Here is a 14,902-nt window from a genome sequence, read left to right on the forward strand (position 1 = left end):
CTGGGTACCTGAGCTGGATACTGCTGAAGGCGTTGCGGGTGAGCTGGGGTGTGGGGGGCATGCTCCTGGCATCGCGGGGCAGTCGGGGGGCGGCGGAGAAGGGGCTGCTGTGCGTGGAGTAGACATCCTGGTGGACGTAGGGGTAAGACTGCTGGACCTCGCCATAATGTAATCTGCAACGCAGATCAGGGCAAGTTTAGAACATTTACTTCCTTTGAGGTGGAGTTCTCCTCATTTTGACACCACCCATGAATCGTTCAAAGGGGAAACCCACAAGGGGGGGAAAAAAAAACAGAAAAGAAACAAGTTGACTTTTTTGTTGTTGTTATTCCTTAATAGCACTTGGCACCATCATTTCCTGACTCAAACCACTGTGGACACATTCTTGATGATAAATTAATTAAACCTTACGTTGTAATGAAATCCAACCTTTATCAGTGGACTTCTGGATCAGTAACTAAAGGCCCCCAGGCGATGTGCTGATGAGACTGCACATTTTCTCGCCTCCCTTTTTATAACAGCTGTCTGTGTTTGAGTGGTCAGGCCACGACATGCTTTCCTCCTCGGGCTCTATTTTTACCGCGGCGAGTGTGTGCGCTCTCGGATAACAGCAATACGGGGAGGGAGAACGCCGGGCAGGAATGTGGGCCTGGTTGCTTGAATGCAAGCCTTGACTGGCTCAGCAGGGCGACGCACCAAACCGTATCGACGGAGCGAGGGAGCGCGGTTGTGAGGGTACGGCTCGCCTCACCTGTCTGCGTCCTGGGGCTGCTGGTCGTTGGCCGAGGCCCTGCGGTCCGAGAGGTACGGAACGCTGAGGGTGGAATGGGAACGCCGGCGCTGGGATCCGGGGTCTTCGTCTGGGTGTGAGGAGAGAGGAACCAGGTGCCGTTAGCCGGGCTAGCGTGCCTGTGGAGGCCGTTCTCAAGGCAGGGAGCCGCATCGACTGTACTGATAACGAGTTAACCCTTACCGTCGTCCAGATTAAGGCTGTCCGAGAGAGAGCTGAGGTCAGCTGTGCTCACATCGTCTAGAAATCAGATACAGATAGAGACCATATTAATGTCTCATGTCATACGACACCACAATCATTAGTCATTAACACCCTAAACATCAGTCAGACCTGTTGTGCGAGAGTCTGTACACTATACCACAGAACTCTACCAGCCATCATCACTTCCCTTGCCCATTAATGTCTGAAATTGCTTAAAGGCAAATCTGTTCTAGAAGACCGAGATAGTCTAGCAGAGATCCAAATCAAACATTAGCACTTAACTCTTAATTAGCCAATTAAGTAAAATACCTATTCTGAGGATTAATCTAGATTAATTATATAAGAGGCGTGTACCAGAGATGATGAGAGAGGCTCTTTGAGTGGGCGTCTTGCCATTTTTCACTCTGTAGTCATTCATTTCATTCTCTATGTCCTGTAGCTTCTTCACAGCATCAAGGTAGATCCGCCTTCGTTTCTTCTTCACGGTTTTATGGAGCTCCGTTTCGTTGGCAAGCTTCTTCGCAGCTTCTACGATCTTCTGCTGCAGAGCAAATTGGCTTTCCAAGTTCCTCAATTGAGGGTCCTGGTGGTGAGGACATTTTAAATCAGATCTCAGTAGCAATCATCTTACAGTGTTTTAACACAATCTTCAGTAGCAATTCATTTTTCATGTTCAGTGCTGAAGGTCTCACAGTACTTCCGAACTGTAACTAGTGAGGCTGGTGTTGGTAACCTACTGTATCATAGGGGAAAAGGTCATCCAGTTTAAAGGCGGTTCCTACACGTCTACGGACAGCTGGGGGTTTCTCTCCTGATTCTAGAGGGTAATCCTTAGGTAGTTTGCCGGTCAACTCCTAAACCAAGAAAAAAAGGTTTTACCACTCTCTTTATATAATAGTCTTTTCTACAAAGATGTCAAATGAAAAAGCGAAGCACTCACTGCTTCTCTCAGGCAGATCTTCTTAAGCTCATCCAGTTTCTGGGTCAGAATATCCTGAAGGTGCTTTTCTTTCTTCCTCATTTCTGCAATCTTCTCTTTCTTCAACTCCTCACCTGCCTCAGAATCCCCAGAACCTGAAGGTACAAAGCACAATCTTGGACACAATCTCCATCTCCTGGTCTATAATTATGTCCAACTTGGAGAAAGGCCAAATGTCAACATCAGCTCAAGACTTCTTATAGATGAGCGACTAATGAGAGGGGAACTGTAGTTCAAAGACTTTTATAAAATGAGGGACCATATTGTCAATGGGTTTATTACCTGCCGAAACCAAGCTTCCGTTGCTGGCCATGATGAGATGGTTCTTGCTCTCTTTGCTGACCATCTTACTTATCCTGGGAGCTCCGATATCTGTGAGGTCCATGGCGATGTCACCTACGCTCTTAGCTGTGGTTATTTTAGCCTTTTTTGGAGAGGGAAATGGGAGGAGAGACAGCAGTTGAGGACATGCTCACTACATCACACTAATGAATACTTCTATAAAGGGCCCAATCATGCTCTCGATGGAGAGTTGGGGAGTTCATCAATCAGCTGGGAAACTATTCTTGGATCAGGGCTGCCTGCCCATCTGGGTTCTGGAGAAAGCTGAGGCCCGCCTCAATAAGAGGCTTAATAAAGCACACGACGCGCTCGAGCCCATACACTACCCTATATACACACCCTTGTATACACACGCAAATAAAAGATGCAACATGCACTCTTTCATTCCAATAACTAATATATCACTACATGTTAAAGTGAATACTAATGCAAACACACTTACTTTGCTCTGTTTGCAGTCCAGGTAGAACTGGTGCTGACTGATGGCCATGGCCCATATGGTTTTGATCAGAGAGTGGCTGGCATACCACGTGTGGATGGCCTGTCCAGATTGCCCAAAAGTACGCTTTGACGTTGCCCTCCTGTAGACGAACATGTACATGCGGTAGAAAGCTTGAACACAGCAACGTCGCCACAGAACACGGATACAGCTAACGAATTCAGTGATACTGCCTGCACAAGATTAAAGACTCTATATGTAGTGCTACATTACCAAAGAAAGAAACTGATAACGGAACAGAATACTAATCAGAGGTGGACATTCCTGGTTCCGAAAGTAAAAGTCCTCACCAGGATTTTGCTCAGGCTTCCTGGATTGTGTTGATTCCACTAATGTTACCTGACTTGCACGAATTAGAAAACCCAGCAAGCCAGGTGTAAAAACCTGGGAAGAAGTTTTACTTTCTGAACATAGAATGCCCACCTCTGATACCAATTGTGATAATACTAATCTTAGTAAGGGGTACCAACTGAAAATGCACTGCATGGCGCGTTCACTTCAGATCTGAAAGGCTGCGATCCCAATTGTGTTTACACATCAACTCCAACCCACATGTCAAATACTGTACTGTGGACCACTGGACTGAGCTTGCACAGTGTACTGTAAAGAGTTAACTTAGGTACAATAAACCTCAGGTTTCCTCAGTGTGTGTGGCATTCATGTGGTGGTTGCTTTAGAAGCAAGGCAGCTACATTAAAAGGGACTTGCCTCAGTGACTTTTAATTATGGCGCATGAGGCCATGAGCAGCTGGCTGATCTGGGGTCAGCACAGCACGGGGAGTGAAACTGCTGCTAGCCATAGAAGGTTCTCGGGAGATGGTTAACAGAGTTAATGCTCAAATATGTGCAGAGCTACGGAGCTGGCCTTGTGATGCAGTCGGTGGGGAGAGTTGAAAGTGGTGCGTCCATGTTCGGAGGCCTTGTGTTTTTCCGATCTTTATCTCACCTGTGAGAGTCGTTGACCTCAACTGCGAATTTCTTCTCTCGGAAATACAAGTTCTCCAGCTGTTTCCAGTGAAAGATCTAGAGACAGAGAACAAGATCGCAGGTGGTTACGCTTCTTTTTTTAGTACAGGAGGAGACACTGGAACCTGCTTTGAGGAATTAGGAGGTAAAAAGTTTTTGTGATGCACTACTGATGTAAAACATAACACCCTTTCATTCCATGTATATAGCGTGCCTATTTATTCAGTGTATTTCATTGTTGTACTTTGCCACCCAGTGTAGACAGCAAAGTAGAAATTTCATTGCAAAGGGAAACATGATTCTACTGTGCATATGACAATAAAGCTTTGAATCTTGAATTCCACAAACCCAAGGCCTTTCGCATTAGAGGAAATGCAACTTTTTAGACCCCAAGATGCGATAGCAGACAGCCCGTTCCTGCCAAACAATCAGGGGACTTGCATGAATATCAATGCACTTAGCTGGAAGCAGAGAATTAAATGCTTTCAGTACGAGGTCAATGTCACACTGCAGGCGCTACAGTGACCCTGCAAGGCGAGGAGCCTCGGTGGAAGCTTGTTTTCAAATTGGCCCCCAAGGAGAGAGGCGAGCTCGAAACATGGGCCCTGGATGAAGCACAGGCCAAACGCCGGCCAACTCGGGAACGTCTCTCACGAGCTCTTCTGTGACGCTCTCGCTCCGGGAACGGCCACGGCGCGTTATACTACAGCTGTGCGGTGGAGGGTTCTGAAGACGCAGGGGGATTATCGCTCGACGCACGGTTGAGACACGGCACCGCAGACGATGACGGACGAACAAGGAACAGCACAAGCTGAACGGACGGTGTTACGGGACGATCCGACAACGAGGAAAAACGTTTGACTCTTTCAAATACGCATGGGTTACACATTAAAAAAAGAGCCACAAGTAAACTGCTGATCAAGAAATTCCTCACAGGGAACATTAGCCATGAGTATTAGCTTTTCATATTTCAAATCCAATTGAGACAGTTCCCCGTTTTTAACACTGCATTTAAAATAGCTGTTCTCCAGCCCACCTGTTAGAATACTGGTCAGAGATAACAACCTAAAATGCCTCCTTCACACTGCAGGTTGAGGATTCATAAAATGGAGTTCTTACCGAGTGAAGTTAGGAGAATCTCCAGAGAATCGGACAGGTTGAGCAAAGTCCTGTGCTAGTGTTTCCCACTGGGTTGGGGCTTCCTTGAACAATACTCCCTTGTCCGCTCTCAGAGAGACCAAAAGGTGTTGCAAGAGTTTCAGCTGAATGAGCCCCTCCCATCCACTCCTCCTCCATGTGACATCACACGCACCTCACTTTGACCTAACCCACCTTTGGCAAGCTGACAACTTTTAGTAGAATACGCATTTCTCTGCCCCTCCCTCCCTTCTTCTCTCTCTCTCTCTCTCTCTCTCTCTCAAACTAAGCCTGCTCTCTTGTTCCAAGACTCTATACCTCCCTCTCACTCTTTGGCTTTGACTTCATCTTCTTGTCAAACTGGATTAACAGGTTGTTCGTGCACGTACGGTCCCGAGCCGATGGTGCGCTCTACCTCTGGTTTCTCTTGTGCAGGAAATTTCCAGCATCTAAAAAGCAACTTCGCCTCCTGTTGAGCAGGGTCCTAACTTCTCGACCCTCACAATGCCTCCTGAGGAAAATATGCATGGAATCTATTACTTTCATTTAATCATTAATAGCTAGTGATTCACCTCAGGGAGAACGAGACATCCCTCTCTAACACTTACAGCACCAATGGAGCCGCTGACTGAGAGCATCTCGGCCCTTATCAGACGCCCCTGAAGATCAGAACCTACTTCTAACGAACTCCACAATGTACAGATAAAGATGTGGCCCCACTGAAAGATTAAGCCGTGGGCGATAGATAAAGGTAAAAAGACAAAAAAAAAAAAAAAAACAACTTTTCCAGCAAACGTTTTTGTTCGAGCGGAGAGTGTTCAAATATAAAGCACACAGAGATGGTAAGCACTGCAGAATCGAAAGAGCAGACGGCACACAAATAAAGAAAAGATAAAAGATCTGTGATAGAGCACACAGCTTGGTGTCCTGCAGAATCTGCTACAAAAGCTCTTTCCGCATAACAGCTGTTTGCCATAGATCAACCAAATGAATTATCTATAACTGCACCCAACTAAAATAGAGAGTGTTAATTAAAATGGCAGAAGGAAAAGAATGAGCACAAACACTGCTCAATGTCTGTATCTGATTGGGGAAGACGAATACATAATGAAATTTAGAGTTTTAGAGGTCATCTAATTAGTCTGTCTGACCAGAAACGGACCAATTCATTAGCTTAACTGGTTCAGATAAGGCAAAGTTAGCAGCGGCCCAGGTAATTACAATACAGTGCTTATAATGCACTTTGTCATTTTATTTAATCAGGAAGTATTGCATTTAATTTCTTTTAAAACGTAAATTCTCATATCTAAAAAAAAATATATTTCTATCATCCCTAAATGCATTTACTGAAAGAAGTAAAGAAACAGCCTAAGGTTAAAACAACAAAGTGCCATTGGTCAGTTCACACATGCAGGTAATGGAGGAATGTCTGTTAACAACAGTAACCTGGCGGCAAGAAGATCAGATCCCTCTGTCTTTGGAGATGTCACACATGTAGACGGTGTTTCTCAAGTACACTTCATAAAGATCTTAGTCCAATATTCACCTCATCATCAAAACATCATGTCAGGTTGATTCAAGAATTCTGCATGGCTGGCTGTCGAAATATTTACCCAGGATTTTGCCTGCGCAAAACACATTTATTCAGGACCCATTCGATGTGTTTCAGGGTCAATATTCTGAGCAGGAAAACAGTGTTGTTATGTTTGAGTATCTCATCTCCGAACACAAAGATGCATACTGATTATCAAAGAAGGATGCATTCAGAATAATTACATTTCGTAATGAGCAACACACACTCACACGTCCATGAGTCACTCCAAGAAAGGCAGTGAGGATGAACCACTGTCAAAATATTTTTCTGAGATTCTGACACACCTTAAGCCAACACACAGAACTCGGTTCTCTTCCTACATGGAAGAGCGGAAATTAAACCGGAAAGGAATGTTAAAAATGTGGATGCGCGTGATTACAAGATAAGACTTACTCATCTGAAAAAGGCACAAACTCAAAGCTATTTTTTTTAAACAAAAACAAGTAACAAATATAGCCGCAAGCGGCGATTGGCGGGTTCACACAAAAAAAGACAAAAAAGCCCAAAGGGTCTTTTAGACCAACAAATTGGCCTCTTGGCCTCAATAGGCAAAAAGAAGCCCAATAGGTCCTTTAGACCCAAAAGTGAATAGAAGCTGTTTGAGTGGAAAAAATGCATAAGTAAATCAATGTGACAAAACATTCAATTCAACTGAGGCACTAAAGGCCCAAAAGGATCAAAATAATGTGTATTGGCAAAATGATTCAGATCACAGAACTAAATCACATGCTGAGATCAGCATTGTGTGCGTTTGTGTGGTGTTTCATGTGAGCAATTGTTTTCAGTCAGTTTCGGTGTTTGGCCACTAGATGGAGCCCAAGTACTATCATACTGATATCTCATTAACCTAAGTAATGCAATGACATTTTGGTGAATTAAAAGGTTCATTTCTGGTCAGGCAGTGCACTTTTTGTTATGAGATGTAATGGCAATGTTATAGACCTCATTGATCTGAATCATACAAGCCCCATTACTTGTCTGTATTCTGCATAACAAGATTGCTGCGTGAGTTTTTATGATTTCTCAGGTTTTTGGGTACTGTAGCGCCTCCGACAGGCCAATTTGAACCAAACTTGGCCTACCTCACAAGGACTTCAGTGTATAAAAGCCTTTCAAAGTGGGAGTTGATCACTTACATGGTTTATGAGTTATAGCAATAAAGGTCATTTATGGCATGGCCAGAAGGATATAATGGAAAAATTGACCAATCAGACAAATAAAAATGCAACATTTTTTCCTTATTTAGTTAACTACAGTGTCTACAGATTATGCCTATGCCATTTTTGCCATCATTGGATCAAATTCCTAGGACTAGTTCTTAAAGAGCTATTTTCAAACAATTGATGAATGTGACAAAAGTATGCATTTTTTAATAGGACTTGTAATTGCAAAGTTGTCAGGTCTACTGCAAGGTATAAAATGAAACAAGTTGCATGTTCCTAAGTGAAAATTTGGAGGAGTTATGTATGATTTTCACAAATAGCGCCACCTAGTGGCCAAATGTTTCAACACTGCACAGTATGACACATAGTCCTGGGATATGTACAGTGATGAGGTTTCATGTTGATTGGCCAATGGTAAGTCTGTCAAATGGCCAATTAATTCAAATAAAAATTAATTGGCTCATGGCGGCCATGTTTTTTGAGTGATGAGGTCATCATTGTGTGCCTTGATACCACTTGGGCCCCTGATGATGCCTGTAAAGTTTGGGCTTGATGTGACTAATGGTTTCTGAGAAACAAATTTCCCCACGTTATAGCGCCCCCTATTGGACAATCGTGGCCAGCTTTGACCTGTGACCTCTGAGTCATGTGCCCTAACAACTGATAAATTTTCATAAAGATAGGTCAAAGCATTGCTGAGATATAGCTGCTGAAGTCAATTTGGCCACGCCTCAGAGCTATTGATTGACATGTGACAACCAGACGGTATACCAATGTCACAGTTTTGTTGATGTTCCTTGATAATGAGATTCTTGTGAATATTTTGACACCAAGATTGTGGTGATCAGATGAAAAACCAGGGACTAGTATAAAAAAGTAGGTTTTGCATATTATGCAAATTAGCAAAAAATCTAAGTAGGCGGAGCTTAATGGTTCTTGAGGCTTTTTTGTTTGTCTGGAGCCAAGGAATGCACCTGAAGTGGAATTTTGTGTCTAGGACCTACGGGGTGGGAGATATGAATCCAAACGCAAAATGCTGCGCTATAGCGCCACCATGAGGCCAATTTGGGTGTCTGTACTTAAGCACGGTCCCGCAAACAGACTACACCAGTCTGCCAAGTTTGGTCTCCCTGCGCCTTACGGTTTAGGCTGCAGTATGCGTTTTATGCGGAGAAAAATAATAATAATAAATATAGCCGCAAGCGGCGATTGGCGGGTTCACACACCAATAGGCATTTTGGGCTCAATAGGCAAAAGGAAGCCCAAAAGGTCCTTTAGACCTAAAAGTGAAAAGAAGCTGTTTGAGTTTGGCCAGTATGTGCTCTACAGATAGAGTGTGATGACATCTGCGTGTGTCAGAAAGGGAGACACAAAAATAGCACATCTGGCTAGAGCTGCATCTATGTGAACAGTATAGGAAGGCCTGCACTTGTCTATACATGATTGGGCCTCTATATTACTGACAGAGAGAGATTGAGGGAGCCAGAGACTATGCTTTGTTATTTCACTCCTTGTACACCTAGCACGCCTAACATGACTGCCCGTGTATTCAAAGTATGAATGTAGTCTGCAAAGCCTGGCATTACATGACTGGCATGACTGAAATGACATCACTGGCATGATGAACAAAAGTAATATGACTGATATGACTGACATAACTGGAATGAGTGACATGACTGGCATGACTGTAATGACATGACTGATATGACTGACATGATTTATGTCTGACATGACTGGACTGACATGACTGATATGACTGGAATGAAATGACAGACATGACTGGACTGACATGACTGTTATGACTGGACAGATATGCATACAAACTATACATACATTTAGGTAGAAGTGTGTGTGTGTGGTAGTGTATGTACTCAAACTATGACAACATACTAATACATACATACATAAGCATACATAGAAACTATACATACATGTAGGTATAAAGGTGTGTGTGTGTGTGTGTTTGTGTGAGAGAGAGACAAAAAAGAAGCCAAATATCAGTTTGTATGAGCATGTGTTAGTCACTGAGATATGGGTGGGTATGGCTAGGGAAGTGTCATTGTGAATGCTATAGGAAGGCCTGCTTGCGCCTGTATGTGTGTGTGCCTGGTTAATAGACACAGAGAGATCTAGGTAGCCAGAGCAATGTTTACTTAGGGCACAGAGATGGGAGGGGGAATGTGGGTGAGAGTGTGAGAGAGACTGAGTGTGTGTGAGTTTCAGCTTGCGTGCGTGTGAGAAGGAGAAGGTGACAGAGGGACTTTACATGCATTTTTATGCATTGTAAATAATACTGCACTGTAGAGCCATACGATAACCGATTTAGATGAAACTTGACAAATTTGTTCAGGATGGGATTCTGAATGGGCTTATGCATTTTGGTCAGAATTGGATAAAATATGAAAGAGCTTTAAGAATATGAATATTATATGTATCGATGCTGTCCATTAAAAAAATATTTAGCAGGTATAAGTGTCCTCAAATCCAAAATCTTTGGATTGTTTTTTGATTTCACACTCTGTAGAGTATTATAAGACTTTGCTTGACATGATAGTATGAAAATCCTAGGAGCAGTATGAAAAGTGATGATTTCAAACTATTATTAACTGTAAATAAACTGTGCATTTTTTAATAGGACATGTAATGGGAAAGTTGTTCGCACTACTGCAAGGAATCAAAAGAGTCCAATTGCATGTTCCCAAGTGGAATTATGTAGGGGATATACTTGCTTTTTTTGCAAGAGCGCCCCCCAGTGGCCAATCGACACCCGGCTGGATTATGTCATGGGGGGCGTGCACTTGTCCACACCCAAGAGGTTTCGTGCAGATCGACCAATGGTAAGCCTGTCAAACGCGTGCCGATCACTGATTGGCCGATTACGTCAGCCATTTTGGAAGTATGGCATGTCTGCTTTAGGACCTGGTTTCCAGAGGCCCATAGATGATGTCTGTCAAGTTTCATGTGGATCGGCCAATCTGAGTGCATGGGGCAAATTTTTGCATGTTATAGCGCCCCCTAGCAGGTGAGGTATGGCAACCTCTGCGAGCTGCCCCAGACCCTCACAGGGAAGCTGTCTGTGAAGTGCCATCTCATTACATGCAAGTTTTCTTAAGTTAGAGCTCCATATGCGCAAAATTTACTATTGAATTTACGCCCCCTCATTTGATTGGCTTATACTGACTAGGTAGTGAAGAAATTAGCATTTTTGTTGGATACATTTTAAAGTTCAGACTCTTCTGAACGTTTTGATACCACATATGTGCATGTATGTGAAAAATCCAGGGACTAGTTCGCGCTCAAAAATGTGTGTGATTTTGCACATTATGCAAATTAACTCGAAATCTAAGTGGGCGGAGCTTAATGGTTGTATATTAATTGTCCTATTGAATTTAGTCAAGGAATGTATAGGAACTGGAATTTTGGTTCTAGGACCTACGGTGTAGGAGATATGGACAAAAAGTCAATGTGGTCTGCTATAGCGCCACCATCAGGCCAATTTGGGTCCCTGTATGGGAATCTGGTCCTTGGAGTTAACTGAACCTTTTTGCCAAGTTTGGGGTTTCTAGGCATTACGGTCTAGGCTGCACAATGCGTTTTAGGTCAAAAAATGGGACAAAGAATAAGAAAAATAAGAAAAATACCAGCAATTACAATAGGGTTCCCACACTATGTGTGTGTGAACCCTAATAAGAAAGAAAAATCCGAGCAATAACAATAGGTTTCCCACACTATGTGTGTGAACCCTAATGACAACCCTGAACATGATTTCACAGAGCATGTGTCAAGTATTATTTTTTATACAGTTTTGACAGACAACAACCAAAAGATGAAAGTGTAAGGTTTAAGCAAATATATGTGCTCAACCATTTTTGTGATCATGACGATTCACCATCATCAAGTCTCCATGTGTCAACATAACCAGGGATACGGCTGCGTCAGGCTCCGCCTGTTCACCACGAACGCACCACCGTTCCACACGCCTTCACCTGAATCTACACCGACGTCTGCAGTCACGGCAACAGCTGATGAGCTCGCGGCCCGAGGCCTGGGTGAGACATGCTGTGAACCATCGTCCGTCAGGAACAGTACGCTTCACCATGTCAACGGTCTCAGTTAAACACAGACTCCGTGACATTAGACATTACATAATCCAGGCATGAGGCTAAGAGACTCCCACAGTAAATAATACCTGGCAATGTTTAGTAATTACCCAAGAGGCTTACCCAAAAACACTTGGCTAAAGTGACCAAATGAACGCTACGTCAAGCTAGCCCAGTATGTGTGAATTCTCCTTCATCTTGCTAGTTGCTTTCAGTTATCAGGAAAATGATCGTTATTAGCATTATTATACAGACTACTGGTAGGTAGAAAGTCTTGTAGGGTCATTACTATGGGAAAATAAAACTGACTTCATGACAAACCCTTAAGGCTAAAAGAGCCACACGTACAGTAAGAAGAAAAAAGGCACATTTTATGGCATATATTTTAACAGCCTGGGGGAAGAATGCACTACTTAAAAGCTTTTTAACCCAACGACCCCCAAAAGATCCCCCGTGTGAAGCAGGTCCAGCCGCGAGAGCCGCGCTCCCTGTTCTCAGCCCCCCTGCTAAGCTAATTGTGCATTACTGCTTGGTCAATTGTTTAGGCCGGGAGAGGCGCACAATGACGGGGGTGGATTTGCATAATGAGCATGGCCTGCTCGTAGCGGAGTCGGGGAGTGGGGCAGGGGTGAATACAAAGGCCGTAAGCGTTGACAGCAAGCACAATCGATGCTGGCAAGAAGATGGGGTGCGCTCTGACGGGGGGGGGTTGTGTAGTTTTAAAACGAGTGTGTAAAAACGCTCGCAAGAGCCGGGAAGAGAGCGCAAGCAAAATCGAGAGAGAGAAGGAGAGGGAGAAGGGAGGGTAGCGAGGAAAAATAGGTAGGAAGAAAGAGGGAAAAGAAATCTTACCCCCCTCTACTATAAGAAGAGCTAGTGGAGAAAGAACTAGAAAAGGATGCACTTGTGGGACACTTCCACCAAATCCCTCGCCACCAATCGATGCCTCAGAGGAAGAGTTGGCTGGCAAAGGCGGTGGTGGCTATGCCAGGCCCTCCCACTTCAGGAACCCCGCCTGTGGTTGGCGGGGCTCCAGGGGCGACCCCCCGCCTTCCGGAGGCACTCCCCGCGGAGCACCACAATTACACCTTCCTTTGCACCACCGGGACGCCCCCATTAATGCCGTGCCACCGGGCTGGGCACGTGCACGCCAGGCTGTGATCAACCGAGAATTCAACTAATGGATGCCAGTAAACAAACGAGTAATTTTATTCGGAGTTGTGGGGGTTGGTTAGTGGCAGCTAGAGGAAAAACAATAACAACCACAAAAAAAAAAAAAAATCTAAAACAAAAATGCTAATTCGTGTACAACTTACAGGGAAGGGCAGAAAATCAAAATCTGTCTCTGCAATGTGTAACAGTGAAGAACGAAGTGCTAATTAGTCCGAGATTTATAGTGACCAAATATGCAATTTCAATGACTGCGGTGTTCTCTCTCATAAATATAACGTGACGTTGGGTCGTCTTCTTTCAGACGAATTTTCTGTAGAGATTTCCAACAGTGACAATGAAAGCACCCAACTCGGCTAATTAACAACACGGTGAAATGCCCCTCCCTGTTGATCTGAGCACCATAATCACAGTTTCTCTCATCTTAATGGGTCATTCGCAGCTTCCTGCCATTCTCGCTGTATCACACGTTCTCAGTACCCCCCCCTTAATCCTTTTCTCACAGACTGACTCAGTGTGAGCCTATTTACAGTTTGGTCAAATATTAACTTGGAAAGCTATGTGTGGAGATAAGGGCGTCCGAGAGGCGAGAGCGGACGGGCCACGGTGCTGGTGGCGGAAGCACAGAACCCACCTTCCTAGGGGTCAGCTTGTCTTGTTGATCATACTGGCCGATGCCCTTATAGCTGATTCCCAGCCACCATGGGATGCCCTGTTTGTCCTGTGAGGAGGAAACAGTAGACCTTTAGACAGGTAGTTACTGAGGCAGTTGCCCCATAGCATTAGCAAAAATACAAAGATCAAACGCATATACAGTTGCTAGGCAGTTTAGCAGCATCATTTGATCTCCTTTAATGAGCTAGGTCAGCAAAAACGGAAGTTTTAAACACTACTACAGCCGTATCTGATGAGGTACTAAAATTGTGTTTTGGTGAAACAGGAAATGGCTTACACTGTTTCTAGTTATAGTGTCACATTATAAAACAGTAGCATACCTTCACTTCATAATAATGAACCCCATATGTAGGTAATGATTCCACTAACAAGAGATACCTGTTGATGAAAAAGCGGTTATTATAGTAGGGTCACTGCAAATAGAAAACAATTTGATCCAAAAGTACTGGCTTTGGATGGCCTACGTTTAAAAACAACAGCAACGGTTTTAATTTATTTAGTGATTTGGCGAACTGATTAAGACCTCTTTCGCAAACAAACCCTCAGCAGTGGGACTGGGTTAAAAAAAAAAAAAAACCTTACTCTCCACTGCACTTTGTGGTGTTGGAGAGATAAATTATCAGAGTGCTTACTGTACGATGGCTTTTCCTCGGCTGAGTCCTTTGAGAGTCTTGTAATGCTCAATTACTTTGTTTTCACTGGAGGGAGGGAGGGGAGAGAGAGAGAGAGAGACATTAGAGCGAACAAGAGAGAGAAAGAGAGACAAAGAGATTAGAGAGGCAGACTGCTATCTCCATGTGCAACATGAAGGGTAATTGAATGCTCGGCTGAAGTGTGAATGTGCCATTTGAAAAGAGCAGCAAGATTCAGAGTTCAACGTGTTCATCCATGAAATGCCATCTGCCCAACTGCCCTTTCAATCACACCCCCTTGGCCTGCCACCTCCTCTTATTACACCACACACATGCCAACCTAAAGTCACCAGCACCTTCGCAGCTGTCTGTGGGCACATGCCGCCACCACAGACAAGACGCACAGAGACCGACGCGCACAGGAACGCGCACAGGAACGCGCACAGGAACGGGCACAGGAACGGGCACAGGAACGGGCACAGACGTGCAGAGACAGAGACCCGGATGCACACAGCACTAGATGTCCAGTCCAGTACAGCTGCTCTTCCTTCTGCCTCTCACACTACTGAGTAATCTACTGATGTTAGTCCATGTTAAACTGCTGTCTCTTCATGTCTACGTCACTAAAACACTGATTTAGCTAAGCAAGCT

General features: G+C 44.2%; 1 protein-coding gene across 7 annotated transcripts in view; it reads right to left on the bottom strand.

Moving 5' to 3' along the window:
- The window catches only part of frmd4ba (FERM domain containing 4Ba), a 45,032-nt gene that overhangs the window by 3,912 nt on the left and 26,218 nt on the right, over positions 1–14,902 (bottom strand). For all 7 annotated transcript variants that reach the window (XM_077014043.1, XM_077014042.1, XM_077014044.1 and 4 more), the window contains exons 9-20: positions 14,252–14,317; positions 13,940–13,997; positions 13,579–13,665; positions 3,761–3,837; positions 2,758–2,896; positions 2,256–2,397; positions 1,935–2,068; positions 1,732–1,848; positions 1,349–1,577; positions 974–1,030; positions 752–860; positions 9–173 (exon numbers count right to left, since the gene is read on the bottom strand). In XM_077014043.1, coding sequence (XP_076870158.1) covers positions 9–173; positions 752–860; positions 974–1,030; positions 1,349–1,577; positions 1,732–1,848; positions 1,935–2,068; positions 2,256–2,397; positions 2,758–2,896; positions 3,761–3,837; positions 13,579–13,665; positions 13,940–13,997; positions 14,252–14,317 — 1,380 coding nt within the window. The remainder of the gene's footprint in view (positions 1–8; positions 174–751; positions 861–973; positions 1,031–1,348; positions 1,578–1,731; positions 1,849–1,934; positions 2,069–2,255; positions 2,398–2,757; positions 2,897–3,760; positions 3,838–13,578; positions 13,666–13,939; positions 13,998–14,251; positions 14,318–14,902) is intronic.

This window comes from Brachyhypopomus gauderio, chromosome 8 (genome assembly GCF_052324685.1).
Source record: "Brachyhypopomus gauderio isolate BG-103 chromosome 8, BGAUD_0.2, whole genome shotgun sequence".
NCBI lineage: Eukaryota > Metazoa > Chordata > Actinopteri > Gymnotiformes > Hypopomidae > Brachyhypopomus > Brachyhypopomus gauderio.